This window comes from Varanus komodoensis, unplaced genomic scaffold (genome assembly GCF_004798865.1).
Source record: "Varanus komodoensis strain SLA01 unplaced genomic scaffold, ASM479886v1 scaffold23, whole genome shotgun sequence".
Lineage (NCBI taxonomy): Eukaryota > Metazoa > Chordata > Lepidosauria > Squamata > Varanidae > Varanus > Varanus komodoensis.
In genome coordinates this window covers 11,345,980-11,364,836 of record NW_025335627.1, presented here as the reverse complement: position 1 = coordinate 11,364,836, position 18,857 = coordinate 11,345,980, and the positions used below count along the sequence as shown (strand labels likewise).

Sequence of the window (18,857 nt, the reverse complement as noted above, 5' to 3'; positions counted from 1 at the left end):
CATCAAGTGTTGTTGGGGCATCCACACCTTGTGTAATTTGTTCCTTTTGATTAGCAATACCAGAATTATTGAGAACAACAACAACAAAAGAAAATTAGAGAAATCATGCAAGTTGGCATAATTGAAGAATGTTGTGGAATAAAGCTTTCCTGAGCACAGAATTTAGCATGTCTAGGCACATTTTAATTTTGCTAGGGCAGAATAACAATCCCAGAGAGGTGTCAGTGTGGAAAAAAGGGAATAAATAACTTTGTTATTTATGTTAAAATGCTTGATCCACCCTTTGACCAAGCTGGTTCTTCATTATGATTAGCAAATCTATAGCCATTAAGTAATACCTGATTTTTTAAAGAAACAAGTGGTCAATAGTAACTATTCCTTTCAAAAAGCAGCATGACCAAATTGGGAAGGGGTGGTGCTAAACAGATACGGATGAATGGCTGAAGGGGAAATAATGAAATCAAGACTGTGTGTTGTGATATTATTTATCCTGGATTTCAGGATACAAACTTTCCAAGGCAGCCTATAACTAACTTCAACACTCATTAATAACACCACATTCATGATGAACAATATTTTAAAAAAATGTAGGTAGTCATCAGTGATTCTTCACCTGCCTATATGAGGAAAACACCAGATTGCATGTTTAGATAGAAAAGTCTAAACTCTTATTTTTCCTTGCTTAAACATGTGATTATGCCCTAATACATCTTTATGGGTGTGAGTCCCCCAAACCTTTGGAGTAAGAGGCCTAAAATAAGTGATGCAAAAGTTACAGAATCATAGAATAGTAGAGTTGGAAGGGGCCATGAAGACCATCGGGTCCAACTCCCTGCTGCTGCAGGATACTAGTTTACATCATCCCATTCAGATGGCTGTCCAGTTTCTCTCTGAGTGTCTCTAGTATGGGCGAGAATCTTGGTCCAAAGGTAAGCTAGAAGAGGCTTATCAAAAGTAGTAGACCTGGTTTTTATCTCTCCCAGAATCTTCAGAAATTACTAAAATTGCTTCCACAAAGATGACCTCCACTACAGTGCCTCAATCCATCTCACACGTGACATGATTTCATGTTTGACAGTGGCTGTGCTGTCAATACTGGTACTTTGCACACAACAAAAGCCAGAACTGGGTCAGCACAATTTTCTTTTGTTCCTACAAAAAAGACCCTGCTTCTTCAATTTTCCCTCCTTATAAATGCAGCAAGCAATTGCTTCCACAGCTGTAGGCTGTCCCTGCTAAAAGACAATAGCTCCCTTTTTATGTTGCACTTGGCCAGCCAATACCAGGTTGTATGAATTTCTCCATGATCAATGTTTCTTCTCTCCGACAGGGCTATTATAATTGCATTAATTTTCTTGTTTATATCTCACTCCTCTGCGGAAAATCTATAAAATTCCATCAATGATTTCTCTTTTATCCCATTTATTTTTCACATGGCAGTTCAGTCACCAAGTCTGAACAATCTTATATGTTAATTTTTGCCTATGCTGTTACAGTACTTTCGTTACTGTATTCCTCTTGTCTTTTTAAGACTCACTCCTCTATCCCCCAAAATTCAATTAGTTAAAATATTTTATCAGACTCTTAGGAAGAACAATTCTAACTGATGCATAATATATCTGGTAAGTTTACTGTCTTTTGCAGAAAAGAAGAAAACATTATTTCTTATCTTGCCCTGCAGGCTGATCATCATTAACTCAAAATACTAACTAAATATTGCATTCTACTCCTCCACCTCATTTGCCAACACTTCTATTATTTACTACTATATTCCCCACAACATTTCATGGGCAGAACTGCAGGAAAGGATTCCAGCTGATCTGCCCTCCCATGACTTACTTCTGCTCCGACAACCTCGCAGGGCATGAAGCTGCTGCAGCAACTCCTCACTGCCTTTGTTCTCCCTCTGCTCCAGTCCCTTTCCATTCCCACGGCTGGAGGTTCTTTGTCAGCTGACAAGCTTAGCAGCCTTCAAGAGGAGGCAGGCTCTAACTACAAAGTACAGTCTTGGGGGGACCACCAGCCAGGTGAGCAGCTGCATACAACCTTGCCTCCTTTTCTAGGATAATGCAATCTGGTCTATCTGTGGCGTGAAGAGGTAAATCAGAAGACAGCCTTCCTTTTTCTTCTTCCTCTTTGCTGCTTACTGCAACACACTCCAGGCACTGGTCCACTCAGTCAAAGATTTCCACCCATTGCTTTCCCCTTTCAGTCGTTTCCTGACATTCTGTCGTTTACATTCTGTAGGCACAACAGCTCAGAGCAAGACATCAATCCGCCTCCCCAAGCTGGTGTTGTCTCTGGTCTTCAACAAGTGGGTCATGCCCCACTACTGGGTCAAAGCCAGGCCAATGAAGGTTGCAACAGCACTGCTACAGAGACACGTAGTAAGAAATGAAGGTTTTCAAATGTTTATTTTGACTAAAGATTTGTCCCAGGTCAGAATAGGTTGATGACTACAGCTCTAGATTTATTTATTCTGACAGCTCCCAGGATTCCTGACGATTGTCCAAGCTACCTGGGGTTGATGGGAGCTGAAGTCCAAAACATCTGGAAGTCACCAGGTTGGGGAAACTGATATTGGAAACAGGCCAAAAGTAAAAGTATTAGAGCAAACACACAAAACTCATGAATATATCTGTAAGATGGCCTCTGATGATGAAAGCACAGTAAAATGAAGGGAAAAAATGGGGAAAGAAGACTCCGATTTTCCCAGTGATTTCTTACTTCTGCCTAGGAATGTATTTATTTACTTAAAACAAAGCTATCCTATCTTTATCCAGGTGGATCTCAAGATGGCTTACGACTAGAGTGTAACAGCACATTAAAATATGGCTATAATATAGAAAATATACAATAAAATAATTCCAACTATATAATAACATTATCAAAATAGTGGGTAAACAAAAAGGTTCTGGCCTGGTGTTTAAAAGAATAAAGCATTGGTGCCAGGCACACCTCTCTAGGTAGCAAATTCTAAAGCTGGGGCCATTACCACAGAAAGGGATGCCCACCTTCCTAAGAACTCTGTGCCTAAAAGAAATCCCAGCAGCTCAGGGTTTCCCAAATGCAGCATCCACAGGTACCAGGGATCCCACAGTATCCTCCAACTTAAGGTTAGGATGAACCCTTCCTCAGTGCTCCTTCCCTGTAGTAACCAACATATGAGAGCCTTTGAAAGAGGAAGCATCCTGGTTTTGCACTTCATGGCCAGTTCCCAAAAAAGCTTACCTCAGAAATAGTGCCAAGGCCTTTAAAAGCTGCCTTTTGACAGGAAAAGCTATGCTGTCTAGATTCCACTTTGTACCTTTTACCAGTGTGCCAGAAAGAAGACTAGAATTTCCTACTTGCAGGAATTGACTCTTACAATTTAATTGTAACTGAGTAAGCTATAAGTCACTAACTCATATATGATGTAACCTAGAACAAATATTAAATTTAGAAACAACTTTTCCATTTTTATTTATTTGCCTAAGGATCTATGTTCTTCTGGTACATTTATTAAATAATAACCCCAACCTCATTACTAATAAAACCTGCAGTTTCTGATCAGAGGGAATTCTAGCAGGCTGATCTTACCTTCAATTAGTGTCTTCAGCCTCTTGGTCAAAAGTATTCATAAAATGTACAACTCATTGAGATAGGCTTGTATGAGCATGTAGTTATAAATTGGAACATGAAAAGTCAGCAGATGAACGCTTAAACCATCATAACTAAACCGAATCCATAATCTCAGAATCCTGCTGTTTTAAAGTAAATAAAAAACCCATCAGATGGTGGCAGGCTGCCAACTTATAATGTGTTTTTGGGTGGCTGTAATCCCAGCAATAGAGCTGGAGTAACTAAAAACTGTCAACAGCAAGCTATGGGTCCCTGTAGAGTTGGGAGAAGAGTTGAGCTAGAATATGGGGACAGTAATGAAAGGACCACCTAGCTAGAATTTTGGAAGCAAAGATGCATAATGGTAATCCAAGTGAATCAACCACAAATTCAAGTCAATTGCAGGCTCGGGATCCAGCAGAGTCTGCCTGAGGGAGATTGAAAGAGGGATGCAAGGAAGTACCAGACAGCAAGGGAGGCAGATGGTCAGAGGAGCAGGAAACATGCAAAGGAAACAGGCAGGATAACATTTATTTGTTGAATACCTTTTTCACTGCCCAATATAGGCTCTCTGGGTGGTTAACAACATCTAGAACAATCTGGAAAGAGACAAATTCTCATTCTATGTTTTGCCCAGGCAAAAGCCTGACCTGGAAGCATTTCTAGCCAGGAATCATAGGCTATGATTCCTGTCAGAAGTGGGCTAGGGGGAGAAATTCTAAGATCTAGGAAAACATAACTACCATGGTGCCCTGTAAAAATGATCACTGCACAGAAGATGTCTCTGACCTGATCTGTCCTAGTGATCACTGACTATCCTGACAATTTCTCACTTAAGACTGTCTTTGACTTGGGTTTAGAGGCCTCCAGTTCAGGGTTCAGGGTATTTACCAGTGCAAAAATACCACTCACCAGAATCAACAGTAACTTGCCAAATTATTTTCAAGATGAGAAGGAGATGTAATGTATCAGTTTCCACTGTTTGGGGAACACACACCAAAAACCAAGTTATCTGTAATTTATTAATGAAAGTGGGGATGGGACACCCCTTTGTACAGCACATACACAAAGAATTAAATAGAAGTTACTGCTATGTGAGCAAACTGGTGGAATGATATAGTTGCAAAACCATCAAAAGGGTATTGACAGAGGCATTTCTAGGCATGACTTTAGCTTGATGAGCAAGGATAATCTACGTCCAGGAACATGGGAGCCAGTGTGGTGTAGTGGTTAGAGCATGGGACTGGGACTCAGATGATCTGGGTTCTAGTCCCCACTTGGCCATGGAGCCAACTGGATGATTTTGGGCCAGTCACAGACTCTCAGCCCAACCTACCTCACAGGGTTGTTATTGTGGGGATAAAATGGAGGAGGAGAATGATGTAAGCTGCCTTGAGCCCTTTGTAGGAAAAGGCAGGATATAAATGAATGAATGAATGAATGAATGAATGTTTTGTCTGTAAAAGAAGATCATCAAGGTAAAAACTCCCCTTTTTCCACCCTCACATAAGAGATGGCTGGAGCCAGGGGTCAGACTAGATGGCCTGGGAGGTCCCTTCTGACTCGCTATGTTCCCTTCCAATCTACAATTACTATGCATCATCATTATTTACCTTCGAAGGATGACCAGTGCAAGTTCTGCAAAGAAAGCCATCTGACAAGTAAAGGATCAATAGAGAAGTGATCTATTACTCACACCAGCACAAATCCAATTCAAATGCAAGCACAATCACCTTAACTCTCACAAGCACCTTCTAGATTTATATTTCTGACCAAGCAGTTCAGAAGACCTGGGGTATTCAACATAAGAGGTGCAGAACATGTCCTTTTAGCCTTGAAGACTGAGGGAACTGGGCCTTTTCAGCCTGGAGAGGAGGAGATTCAGAGGGGATCTGTTGGAGACCTACAGGTATGAGAGGGGGTGTCACACAGAGGTGGGTAGAGACCTCCCCTGCAGAGGAAGGCAGGACGCGCTCCAACCGAGCAAAGCTCAGGGAACCAAGGTTCAATTTAGATTCCAGGAAGTATTTCCTGACAGTTAGGACCCCAAGGGTATGGAATGGGCTTCCTTGGGAGGTGGTTGAGGCCCCATCGGTGAGGGTGTTCAAGGAAAGGCTAGACATGCACATGGTGGGCACATCGTAAGTGGAGCCGGCTGGAGCCAGGGGTCAGACTAGATGGCTTTGGAGACCCCTTCTGACTCGCTCTGTTTCTATGTTTCTATTTGTGGATATTCTCAACGTGGGATGGAAAATGGAAATGAGCCATTAAACAAACAAACAAACAAACAAAAACCCCTTACATCTCAACATCCAAACTTTGCATTGAATAAGAGACAGTGCAAACATATACTTTAAGCACCAATGTACAAAGTCAATCATACTTTCCTAGATTTATCAGGTCCCAACTCTGCTTTAGTAACCTGATCAGCTTCTAATTTATCTTAAGTGCAATATGTCATGACTTGTGGAAGGAGTGACTGAACTGTTTATGGTGGTATGCCATTCCCCCAACAGGTCAGTGGGGAAGAGAAGCTGCCATTGTATGTTCTGATGTGTCCAGCAGTGGCAGATGTGAAACCAGAATCATCTTGAATCAGTCAGACAGGCCAATCTATCCTTTTGGTCCTGTGATACTGCTCCCTCTTTTGGAACCAGATATCTGATAACTTCATGTAGTCAGCATAAAATGGAATGATGACCTTGACCTGCACAACATAATCCAGTAATTTTTTTCATAAATTGCACATACCATAAGTATGCTACTATGATCTAATAAGAATCTAAAAGTAATTAACTGGATTTTTTCAAACCTTCAATGCCTTAATCAAATATGTATTCTTATCAGGGTTCTGAGGCAGCAGTAAATTGGGACATATAAAAAACTGGGACCTCATCCAATCTGTGATCTGATCAGGGTTCAATGGTTATAATAAATTGGAACTATTAAAACTGGGATCTCATCCAACACTTTATTTTGTCTAAACCACAGAACCTAGCAGTGCTGCTAAGTCAGGAATATTCAATGACCAGAAATGCTGTGTTGAATTAACTCTTACTAAATATGATGCAAAATATACAAGAGTTTCAACACAGATACACTCATTCTGAAGTTGAATTGTGGTTATAATAATATTAGCCAGATTTTGTTAGGAATTCAAAAATGAAAACAATCCTTCCTCTGTAATAATTTGCAATCTTGTATGATTATAGAGGCCTAAGTTCCATTCATTGACTTACTTGAGCCATAAAGACAAGCAATTTTGGACTACAGCCCTTGTTTTCTACCTATGTTCCTACCTAGTTCAATCAGAGAGAGAGAGAGAGAGAGAGAGAGAGAGAGGGGGGGGGGGGGGGTTTAATTTTAAAACTTACAATACAAGTTGATCTTAGAACTAAAGGAACAAGCATCTATTTCTGCTATCCCTTCAATAAAACAAACAGATTTGCTGCAACAACAATTTGCTGCAGTGTTGATTTTCAGCATCACACATCTTTTTAAGGGGATGGGGGGACAAACCAAGGTAAACATTGATAGAATACAATAGATTTCAAGTCAATAGCATTCTTTCAAATCTGGGGCTAAATATTTCCATTTCTCTGGGATGAATGTAGCATGTCCTGGGTACCCACAGCTGCAATATTAAATTGCAGTTTTCCAAATATCAAAAACATATGTATTGATTTAAAGTATATTAGCATGCAGCAAGGCTTGAGGCTGACAAGACAGGGAGAACTGCTTGACATCTTTGGAAAGCTTCCTATAATTCAAGTAAACTACAAATGTGAAATTATTTACAAGGGCTTCAGAGTCACTCTCCTAAATACTCAGTCCTCACCAGCTGCTGAAAACAGACATATATTTTACTTCTTACTTTCCATTTGCAGTCCTATTTTTTTCCTGCTGAGAACCCCGAAGACAAAGGCATCTCCTTTCATACACTGACCAGCATGAAGACACAACTTGGCCTACAGGGCATCCTTATCTACACTATTCATATCCTCTGTGTGTTTTTTATTTAAAACATTCCAGTTTAATGCATATGTCTGTGCATTTATGTGTGTTTCTGCAGAAAGAAGACATCTGTCTCAGAAGGGATTCTTAAGTAAAATAAGGTAAGAAACAGGAAAAACAGCTGTCTTTTAGCTGATACTGATACTAAATACAGCTTTAAAAAGAGTAAATTATGGTAAAGCACAAGCTACCTAATACATCTGGTTTACCTTCAGAGGCAGGAATATTAAAAAGCAACACGGCTTGCCTTGTAGTTAGGAATGGGGCCAAGGAAAGATAATTTCATTTCAGAAAAAGGAAGTCTGCCTCTTCCCATACTGAATGTTAAATGCACGGTGGTTTAACAATGAATTGTCTTCATTAAACATACATACGCACAACCTCCAAATTTCCCTTTTACAAATAATTTATTAGGTCTCTGAAGCTGATCTAACTGAATTTTGCAAAGCAAATACCTAACCCAGAAAGTGTCAGTGTATTAACCACTTAAAATATAAAAACAGGGGTGCAGAAAGTGCAGCCCGCCAGGCCATTTCTGAAGTCCTGTCAAACTTCCCTGCATCTGCTGCCCCTGGAAAAAAATCCAGACAGCATCACTGCCTGGAGTGTTCCATGCTAGCACTAGCCAGCCTCCAGTCTCTGATGAGCTATGGGGAGCTGCAGGGAGCTGATGGCATGCTGAAAAGACTTGCCCCTTGAATCCAGTGATATCCACACTCAAAAGCAGCTGTGCCATCTTCTGTCACCGATTGCTTAGAACAAAGGCCTCAGTTTCAGGGTGGGGGCATGCAGGGAGTTATCAGCTCTTCCCTTCAGGAAGGTGACACCAAATCAGGTCAGCGGGCTTAGACTTAGAAACATCCTTTTCCTATTCCCCTTGACCAGTACAACAAGAAAAGTCATATTACTACCAGGCATGGAAATGGGACTTGAAACAGCAGAAGGCTAATAAAGTTTTACCAATGTCAGTAATTAGGAACACGATGGACATTGGAGACAAGACTGAGCTGGCTGTATAGTTTTTGCTCACCATATCATTGCTAGGCGCTGCATTGTTAGAAGGTAGTATAAATTACCTTTTTTTCTAATAAAGAATGAGCAGCTGAGTGTGCAAAGCCTACATTCTAGTAAATCTTTTTGGAGCTTGGTCCATTCAGGAGGCAAGACAAAGTACGCAGCTAGTGAAGTCATAGTAGTGGCAGCAAGATCTATGGCACGGACTCACTGAATAGCTGTTGTTGCCAATTTGTGCATTAAAATCTTAGGCCTGAATTACATTATACATTATGGGATTAGTGAATCTTGGGGCAGAGTTATAAAACTCATCTGCACTGTCTGCATAGGCCACCGTTCGGTGAACAGTCAATAACAACATAAAGCACTCACGTTCTGCTCAACTGGGTGACTTGGAACTTATCTTCGTCAAAGTGCCCTGTGCTTTTTGTCCATAGCAATATGTAACAAGGCAGCCAGCTTTCCTTTTGATTATTGATAAAATCATCTGCTACCTTTTCAAGAGCTGGGCAATACATTATTTTTATCTGCCAGCCTCATACGCTAAACAGAGTTACTTCAGGCTTGTTCATACGCTTGTGTTTATTGTTTCATGACTAAGGCCTCATCTGGCCATTAGAGGTCAAGCATATTAAAGACGGAATGCATATACAAAGGGCATTGCTGAAGTTGGTCCAATCACAGCTGAAAGCTGTAAAGTAGCGATGGAGCAAACGATGCGGGAGCGGATGGGATACGCGGGTGCATGAAAAGGCTCTAGGCATGTACTGTGAGTGACAGTTGATTTGAGGCACGTGGAAAGTGCAGCTGACACCTGCGCTTTTCTAAGAGCTGGAATGCACAGAGGAGCAGGATTGCCACGCGGAAGGACGTACGGCCTTGTGCCTTACCATCCGAAGCATTATACATTATGAGCCACATCCAGCACGGCTGCTATGCTCCTACTCATACTGTTGTGCTAAAAGACCCACTGTCAACAGGGCAGGGACTTAGCACTGCTGACAGCGACTCTGAAAGGAGTGGAAGCCCCACTTCACCTTGGGACAGGTGAGCAGAGCTTCCTTCTGCAAGTTCCACTGACCGGTGGCACTCAGGAAGGGCACATTTCTAGCTGCAGCTGCCTGGGGCACAAGTGGCACGCCCCCCTGCCCTATGAACAGCGTTGCACAGTGTCCTTGAGGGCACAATAGTGAAATTGCTCTTCACTGCTCCATGTCAAACCTTTTCTGAGCTTGCAACCTTCCAAAGTGGCACATGCATGCCTGCCCCCACCCCCGGCATGCAGATGGCACATGCCCAAGCATTGCCCCACTTCCGCAGATGTGTTGGGGTTTTTTGCAGAAAATCACCAGATATAGGCAGGCAACCAGATGCAGCTGTTGTCAGCCATGAGTGGCCAACCTGTAGTATGGCTAGCAATAGGTATTTAACACACACCTAGATATGAGTTTCCTAACCCACAGCTCATCTGGTTATGAATGAAGAGATCCTTAATTCCTGGCAGCTGTCTGGCTCGTACAGAGAGTTTAAAAGAATATTGCAAGGCTGCATGCGTGTTGAAGAACATGCTATAATAATAATGTGCACATCCAGTGGAGATGGTTTGAGTCATGGTTCTCAGAAGAGAAAACTGGCTACCACTGCTCCAAGCTGAAAATGAGGTTAGTGTGTTCTGTAGCACTGACAGAGAAAACACATATGGCTTGCCTATGTGATGTAATTTGAAAACTTCCCTTGGGAGTACATATGATATACACTTTTTCCTTAAAACAGAATTAAAAGATATGAAATCACCCAATGGAAAAAAGGTGATATTTCTGTTCTTGTTAATTGTGGGATAAGAATCAAATATGTGAGTTAAAAATATCATCTAGGTTCATCAGCTTCTAAGCACACCTGCTGTTCTCCATTTCAATCTCAAACATTTCCAGGTCAGAAAGGTGAATAATTATTAGAGAAGATAAACCAGAATTATAAAGGCATTGAACTGACTGTTTTTAATAGGTTCTTACCAATTAACTGTCACTCCAGGGAATACATTCTATTTCGAAAGAGAATTTATCACTCAAAGAAATGTTAACAACAATTACTCCACGTCCAATTGGAACATTAGCCCTAGAACAGACGGGGACCATTCCTTTAAGTCTGCCAACATTTTAGCAAATGACACTGGCCCTTTAACAGATGGGATACATACTTCTTAGCTTGCCAGGATCCTAATAAAGACATTGGCGTCCATAAAATGAAGGACACATACTTCTCAAATTGCCAGCATCCAAACAGAGAGTCACAAGTTTAAAATAAAGAATGGACCCAGGCTAGCAATACGAGACACACATTACACAAATTTCAGTGCTAGTGATGCAGCCCTTGGCCAAACGCTAATTAATACATATACTATATGTATATTCAGGATAAGTACTACCTCCATTAGACAGGCTGTCATTTGTGTCATAAAAGATATTGGGGGATGGTGTTTTGCTTTCTGATTGTTTTGCATTTATTCTGATGGTCAGGAATGATAAGCTGGTTTGATAATGCTCTGAGTGTATTTAAGTAGAGGAAAGGGTGCTCTTTTAAAAAAGATAAATTATAACAGCAGCAATTTGTTGAACTGTATCAGCAAAAGCCTTAGGGCCACTGCAATCTGTGACCCACCAAGCCAAAATATAAGGACCTCTTATTTGTGCTTTCTGCAACCACAACTGGAAAGTGAGGAAGCAGCCAGCACACCACCGTATACATGGCTGGCTGACCGCTTCTGGCTTGCTGGTTTACAAGTAGCATAGGCCTACCTGAGAAGAAGGTATGAAATCAGGAGGATGAACCCAGCTTAGGGAAATGTGAGAGGAAGCACCAGACCTTCTGGTAATGCAGAATTACTGTTATCGAAGAGAATGAAGAACTGTTCGTGCCCCCAAATTACTGTGGGTGGGAAAAGACAAGCTGATGTCGGCTAAAATTTATTCCTCTCTAGGGAGTGAACCCGACTCTCCTAATGAAGAACCAGCCTGATTTCTGCTTTCCAGGCCCCAGGCTCTGATAGCTAAATGCTATTATTCCCAAAGCAAACCAGAAAAGCATGGCTTGAAAATCAACAAGGTGAAGGTGGGACAACAGGAACAATACTGGCCTTTGGACATTTTGAACAGAAAGCCTTGGCTTCTGTGAACCTGTAATGTGGTCTTACATCAGTAAGATGCTTCAAAGAATGTGCTGCAGTTCAGTTCCGAGCCACTGAGGTTTTCTAATGCACTAATTAGAAAACCTGGTTTTGGTGCCTATAAGGTAGGGTTTATGGTTGAAGGAGGGAGATGTGAGCATGACAACCTGAGCCTGAGAGAGGGCCTGGACAGATGTTTATTTCTGCACCCATGACAACCTTTCTCTGGCTCTGAATACAACTCTCTACATCTAGAAAGTAATCCTTGCTCTGCGTAATAGTGTGTTTACCTATTCTTGGGGGTTATCTCACTCTCTTTTTTACATAGGCACACCTGTTTGAATCTGGAAAAGGGTATCATACTTGAATTAGGAGGGGGGGAACCCACAAGTTTTAATCACCCTCCCCCATAAACCTTTAAATAAGGTAGCTAAGGAGGCAAATACAAATGATCCCCTGTAATTTGAGCATCAGACAGATGACTGAGTCTAGGGAAACAAGGCAAGCACACCAGCGCTTATTGGGCAGAACTTGGGATAGACCAGCAAGTGATGTTTAAGATTGCCAGAATTCTCTGAAAATCAGCTGGCTGGTTCCTAAGCTCAATTTCCATTTGTGATTGCTGCTTGCTCTGCACAAACAGGAAGAGTGCCTAAATTGAGCAGTGATAAAGTATATAAAGTATGAAAATTTTTATTTTACTTTATACTTTCATATAAAGTATGAAAATTGTGCATATTTCCTCCACAGACTCACTTGGGGCTCATTCAGGCAGAGGTGGGGGGAATAGGGAAAGTTGCAACCAACAAATGTAAGCACATGGCAATTTTCAACATTTTTTGGGGGTGTGTTTGCTCTCACGCCATTAGAAACAGCAAAAATGACATTCTCGTCCTTGGCCCAGGATTGTGTCAGATGAGAAGTTACTTTTTCCTACACATGAAAAGCAGGACTTGGGGGAGGATGTGTGACTCACTCCCCTCAGAAATGCATGTCTGCTTAAGGTCAGAGCTGAGGAAGGTAAATCCCAACATGGTGCATTGCAGCTGGGAAAGAATCTCACACTGGGACCTTTGGGAAGAAGGTGGCTTTTCCTTGTCCTGGGTTGTTATACATCAAAGACTGTTGCTGGGGACTGAAAGGCATTGATAAGGAAACAAGAGATCAAAAGCAGTGCGTAGGAAGAGCAGCAGGAGGGCTGCTCTTATTGTACAAGAGCCCAATAAGCGCTGGTGTGCTTGCCTCCAGAGCAATGACTACTCAGACTGGCTGCAGATGTCTGAAATGCAAATAAGTTTTCCTCCTCCAATAAACCACATGCCAGGCAAAACACACACTCTCCACACAGCTCACCTTTCTCGTTCCTCCTTCATCCTTTCTAGGTCCTCTTCTCTGAGAGTGCCAGGCCTGGAGCTTCCCTTCTGATCACTTTTTGGACCTTTATCTTCTTTTTTCTTGCCAAACCTAATCAACAAATTAAAAAAAAGGTTGCATGAAAAGAGAATAGAAGCAGTAGGAAAAGTATGCATCAGCAAACCCTACACTGAGTGATTTAAACCAGCACAATATAAAGTGGTTTTGCTTCAGCTATGACATGTGAAAGTGCTGCTACACTATTCAATAAACTAAAAAATCCTCTGAGTATGAATTAACTAATTTTCCATACACTTGGAACTTAATTTTTCCAAGACACCATGAGTAATGTTTGCTAGAGATTTCTTAAGATGCTAAATGGATGGGGTTTTCAATGCTAAACTATTATTAGCATAAATTTTAAAGCGGCTGAAGGGTCTTCATTCCCGAAGGACAGTTTGTATGTAAACAATCCACGGCAGCCTTCAAGCCAAGGCAAAGAACAGTATTCTGCTCCTTTCTGGTGAGAGCTGCTACTCCATCATGCACCCTGGTCAACTTACCTTTGAAATAAAGGTAAAAAGCTGTTAGTGTAAAAATAAATGGTGCTACACTCTATGAACAAGACATTAATTAAACAGAAACAACAACTTGCATATGGTAATGATTTAAAGGTCCTGAAAATAGCACTTTGTAAATGTGCTAATATTTATCTCCCCATTGCTAAAAAAAACAAAAAACAAAAAACCAACAACTAAGTAGCATAGAGCAAAACTACACATTTTTATACCAAGGATAATGGCTAAAGAAGGAATGATAGATAGGAAAATGTAATTATAATGGATGCATTGCATTACTTTTCATGTGAAAGCTCAAGTGCTTATTTGAAAGTTTAACAAAATGATTAGGTCAATCAAGATTAGGGTGAACCACCGTGGGAGATCATTTTACTCCTGGATGCCCCTCGTGGACCACAGTCCACCCCCCACCCCCAAAGCACTGGCTGATGGGCTGCACTTTGGTTGGCAACCGTCTACATAGCTCTACAGATTAGCACAAGGGTTTGGTGCTCCATGGTCACTACAGATGCCATTCGTTTATATTATTTTAAAAGAACTGGGGAGGTTGAGGGGGCACACAGGAGAGTGGTGGGGCCTGCACACGGGCCACACGTTTCCTACCTTTGGTATAGGGCTTAATATGAAGGAATGCAAATCATACACAAAGACAAAAGGACCGGGAATATATTAAAATGCATTAGCAGTCATTAAGTGCAGAATCATAATTTGTTTTAAGGGGGGAGTAAGAGCAACACTACAGCCTGGGAGTTAGGATGGTGAGGCTGCAGGGAAAGGGCTGTGTGTGCAGAAGAAAGGACAGGGCTGGAAGTGCCTCCCTTCTACTCTGCCTGCCACCAGCAGCTGTTGTGCAGAGGAAGGCACCCAGCACCCCAAAGCTTTTTAATTAAAGTACTTTTTTGAAGGGAGAAAACAGTAAGGTGCTTCATGGGTACTGCAAGAGCTCCCAACAGGCACCATGGTGCCCACAGATGCCGTGTTGACCACTGTTTTCAGTAATGCAGCCTCAGACCAGACAATTCTTACCCAAGTATCACAAAGCTGGAAATGCATGCTGCAGACTCAGTAAGTAAAAAATGTCACAGATGAGTTTTCTTTGGTATCCATTATTTGACCAGTTCAACGAATATGGACTTTTTTTGCAATTCACCTACCGCTCATCCCCAATGCCACCCTGAAAGACAAAGTATTCACTTTCCTAATTTTCATATTATTAGAATTAGAAGTGATTTCAACCTCTTGGTCTGAAGAGTACTTTCTGCCTACTAGACCCTTACATATAACTTTACATAAAACCAGGAGTCCAAAAATGTATCCAGTAAGCACGTTTTGTATTTATCAGCATAATCTTTAGGTGATTTTTCAGTTCTTTTTGTGCCTGTCTAGAAAATGTTCTTTTATTCATTAAGCAGCTCTCCGTTGCCTCCAGCATGTTGGCTGAACTATATTTCTCTACTCTATTGACATTTCTCTAGTGACCAACACTGAAATCCTGGGTTTCATTGCAACCTTATATTACTCAAATTACTAATGGATTCAAGCCATGAGACTACAGTGCAATGCAGTTAGCCCCTGAAAGGCAACACACTACCATAGGCAGTGTTTACTGCAAACGAAAAGGCTCTCATGAGCAAAAGTGAATGCCACATCACCACATGTACGAGCTGTCTGTATGAGACTGATATCCTGATGCACATATGGAATTTGTGTGTGTCGGGGGGGGGTGGGCAGGTAGGGTAGACGGAAATCAAGGACGGAATAAAGACTTAAATGTTGCCTCTGTGAAATGAGCAGGAATGCAAGCATTTTGAAAATGCTACTCAAAGGCAAGGTCCTCTAGGACCCACTTTCTTGCTTCTTTCCTGTGCTTTCAATCTTTGTGGAGATTTTGGCAACTTGTCTGAGTGTCCAGCCACCATTTGAGGGGCCATAGGATACTGTGGATCTCCATGCTGGAGGCTAGAGACTGAATTTCAACTTTGCAGGGGAAAAATATCACCAATTTACCCGTCCTGCACCCCATGCCGCTGCACAAAGTAATGGTTCCTTCTCTGCTGGCCAGTGTTGCAGCTTCAGGAGAAAGAAAAACAGGCCCCTGACAAATGCACGACTTTCTCAGCTAGAAGCTGTGCTCACAGTGAGGCACGAGAAAGTGACAGCCTCAAAGGTGAAACCTAAAATGCATTCAAGGAGGCAAACAGGACATCAAAGCCTCTGTCATTCCTTGCACTCTGTAAGGCTGTTGCTGGAAGGGCACAGGATCAATCGAGGTCTAGTGCATAGAACTGTGCCCTCATTGTTTGTGCAAGTGAATGAGAGAATACAGGCATATGATCAGTAGAGAACTCATCCCTTCTTATTGCATTTAAAAAAATACTGAGCAAGTCCTTGAACATATTGTTTTAGGGCCTCTTTACTCATTACAAAGCAACTGAAAGATATTCTAAGTATTGCTCCTCCCTTTGTTAGCAGATACATAAAGGATCTTTTCCTTGCAAAGCCCCCTACACATGCTTTCAGTGGCCTCACTTTTCCCACTCCTGGTTCCCACTCCTGGTTCCCCATCCCTTGAAATGGGATCCTTTGTTTAGGCATACTGGGGATCCTTTTTCACTACTTATGTCCAAATGGAGTGACTGCTGAGCATGAGGAATGGAGGTAAAAGAGCACCAGAGAAACATAACCAGAAAACACAAAGAAAATATGTCAGTGGGATAGGATCTGCCTACTTAAGAATATCGGCTTCACTTACTTTCTACATTTCCCTCTAGTGTCTTAAAGGGGAAGGGAAAAACACTCCTCTGTAGAGAAGAGCCCTTTCCCTTGAATTCCTGGAAGACAGAAAGACCATCAGAAGATTAAAAGTATCTGGAGAGTCTCCCTGTATAAAGACTACAGGTTGTTCATGCTGCACTCTGAATACATCCATGCACCATTTGACAGAATTCATGAACAGCAAGAGATCATCCACACAGGCTTTGTGTCAACAACTTTATATAACTAGACTCCCATCATTTGCAACAACTTAAACATGGAGAAGAGGATTTGACCATAACTCAGCCATACTGCTTTATAAGTATAATCAGGCACATAGTGCAGAGTGGCCGTCAAACCAGTTCAAGAAAAGTCTGACTCTACTAGCTGCTGGGGAAAAAAAAGCTTTTTTTTTTTTCTCAAAAACATCCATTTTCAATGGATAATTCATTGCTTTTGGAGACACTGCATTCTTTATGGTATTCTGGCCTTGATCCAGATCATACATTTGTTCCACCTGCTGCCCTTTCCCCACATCGTTTGATTTAAGCAGGACCGGGATAATATTCAATTTTGCATTTGTAGATATTTTTTTAGAGAATTAAACATTTAAAATAGTATTGGCATGAATGTTTAGGAGATCAGGGAACACACATTATGTAATAAAAAGAAATGAACAACTACAGAAATGTACCTGCCCCCTTGACCCCTGCTCCAAACTGAACAGCACTGTTGTTTGGTGGTATTGCTCTTGTTACTAGAGGAAACCAATTCACACAGGTAAGATTATAAACTAACAAGCAGCTAGTCAATATAAATGAAAATGTGTTTATTTGCTATTTTTGTCTTCACACTATAGTTATGTGAAGTTACGCAGCACACCTGCTCTACTAAATACATAATCTGTAGCCCTGGACTGGAAAACGTCTTTCTTATACTTCTTTTTTCTTTCACTCAGTCCTTAAAAACCTCTTCCCTCTGGTTTTACATCAAACCAGAATGCTTCACAAAAAAGCTGAAAACACAAACATGCATGTCTAAATAAAATCTCTAAATATTGACCCCTCCTCTCACTGTATCCCTTTCCACATAACATACTTTATATTGCTAAGATGCATCCTGTACCAGTCTTCTCCAAACCTGTGCCTTCCAGATGTGTTGGGAAGCAACTCCCATCATTCCCTGCCCACACATCCATTACTGAGGATCACAGTCCAACACATCTGGAACAGACTAGGTTAGGGAAGGCTGACGCAGCATCCCTCTATGCAGCAGAAGCAAAGGATGTAGGCGGCCAGGTCCAGGGACACTTTCAAGCATTAACATTCAGAAGTGCAGGCTGTGCTGGTCTGTTGCAGCAAATGGAATGGAGTCCACCTGGGACCTGTTTGTCCTTAAGGTGCAACAGGCCTCTATCTCTTTGTGCAAGGAAGGATGCCAACTAGTTGTTCAAAGACAGGCCTGAAAACAGTGAAGAATAACTGCTTTGAACAGACAAAATAAACAGTACGCCTTCATCTGCAGGCCTTTGTTTTTCATTGGCCAAATTACAACAACACCATTTAGAGTTAGAGTAAGAAGGGGAATTGAGAGTAGCAGCATTAAAGGAAGATACAAGATGATGCAGCAACTGTAGATTTCTAAAAAGTCTGCTGCTGCATGAAAATGATTGAAAGTAAAAAGGAGTAAGTCGACTTGGGATCGGACTACTTGGCTCCTTATATTACAAGTATTATCCACAGCTCTTAACACCTTTCTCCTTGAGTTTAATAGTGGCAGAGGGAACATTTTCATGCTCAAGATAAAGTCATACTTTTCTGAAAGGGATTAAGCAACCTCAAGGAAGATGAGGCTCTCCTCCATAGCTAATAGTCATGATGGCCATTAAGAGAGGAAGCACCCCTCTCAAAACAAGTTACTAGGGGACTTGAGCAAGAAGGTGTTGCTGCATTCATGTTCTGCTTGTGGACTTCCCACAGGTAGCTGGTTTGTCACTGTGGAAACAAAAGGCTGCCTGTACAGGCCTTTGGTCTGATCCAGAAAGGTGGTTCTTATGGGGTTTTTTTGTTTGTTTGGGTTTTTTTGCGTGCAGGGGCAAATCAGAATTAAGTGGAGGAAACAGACATGCAATGTGCTGTTGATGAAAATGGGTATTCTGGAAAGCATCAGAGTTGTGAGCTGTAGAGTGGAGGTGGGTAAGAATTGTGCATATCCAGAAAAGCCAAACAGCCACAAATCACAGTCAGCTCTAAACGCTTGCTTTTGAAATTTCAACAAAAACTTTGTTTTAAGAGTATTAGTAATATGACTTCAAAAGCAACATGTGCATCATAATAACCAGAAATATTGCTGAAGCTGTAGTACTGGGGGCAGTGTGAAGC

The 18,857-nt window shown here is 41.6% G+C and overlaps 1 protein-coding gene across 6 annotated transcripts in view; it reads right to left on the bottom strand.

The window, feature by feature from the left end:
- Window positions 1-18,857, bottom strand: part of PARD3B (par-3 family cell polarity regulator beta) — a 648,538-nt gene that overhangs the window by 172,080 nt on the left and 457,601 nt on the right. For all 6 annotated transcript variants that reach the window (XM_044431728.1, XM_044431729.1, XM_044431731.1 and 3 more), the window contains one exon: window positions 13,145-13,255. In XM_044431728.1, the coding sequence (XP_044287663.1) occupies window positions 13,145-13,255 (111 nt within the window). The remainder of the gene's footprint in view (window positions 1-13,144; window positions 13,256-18,857) is intronic.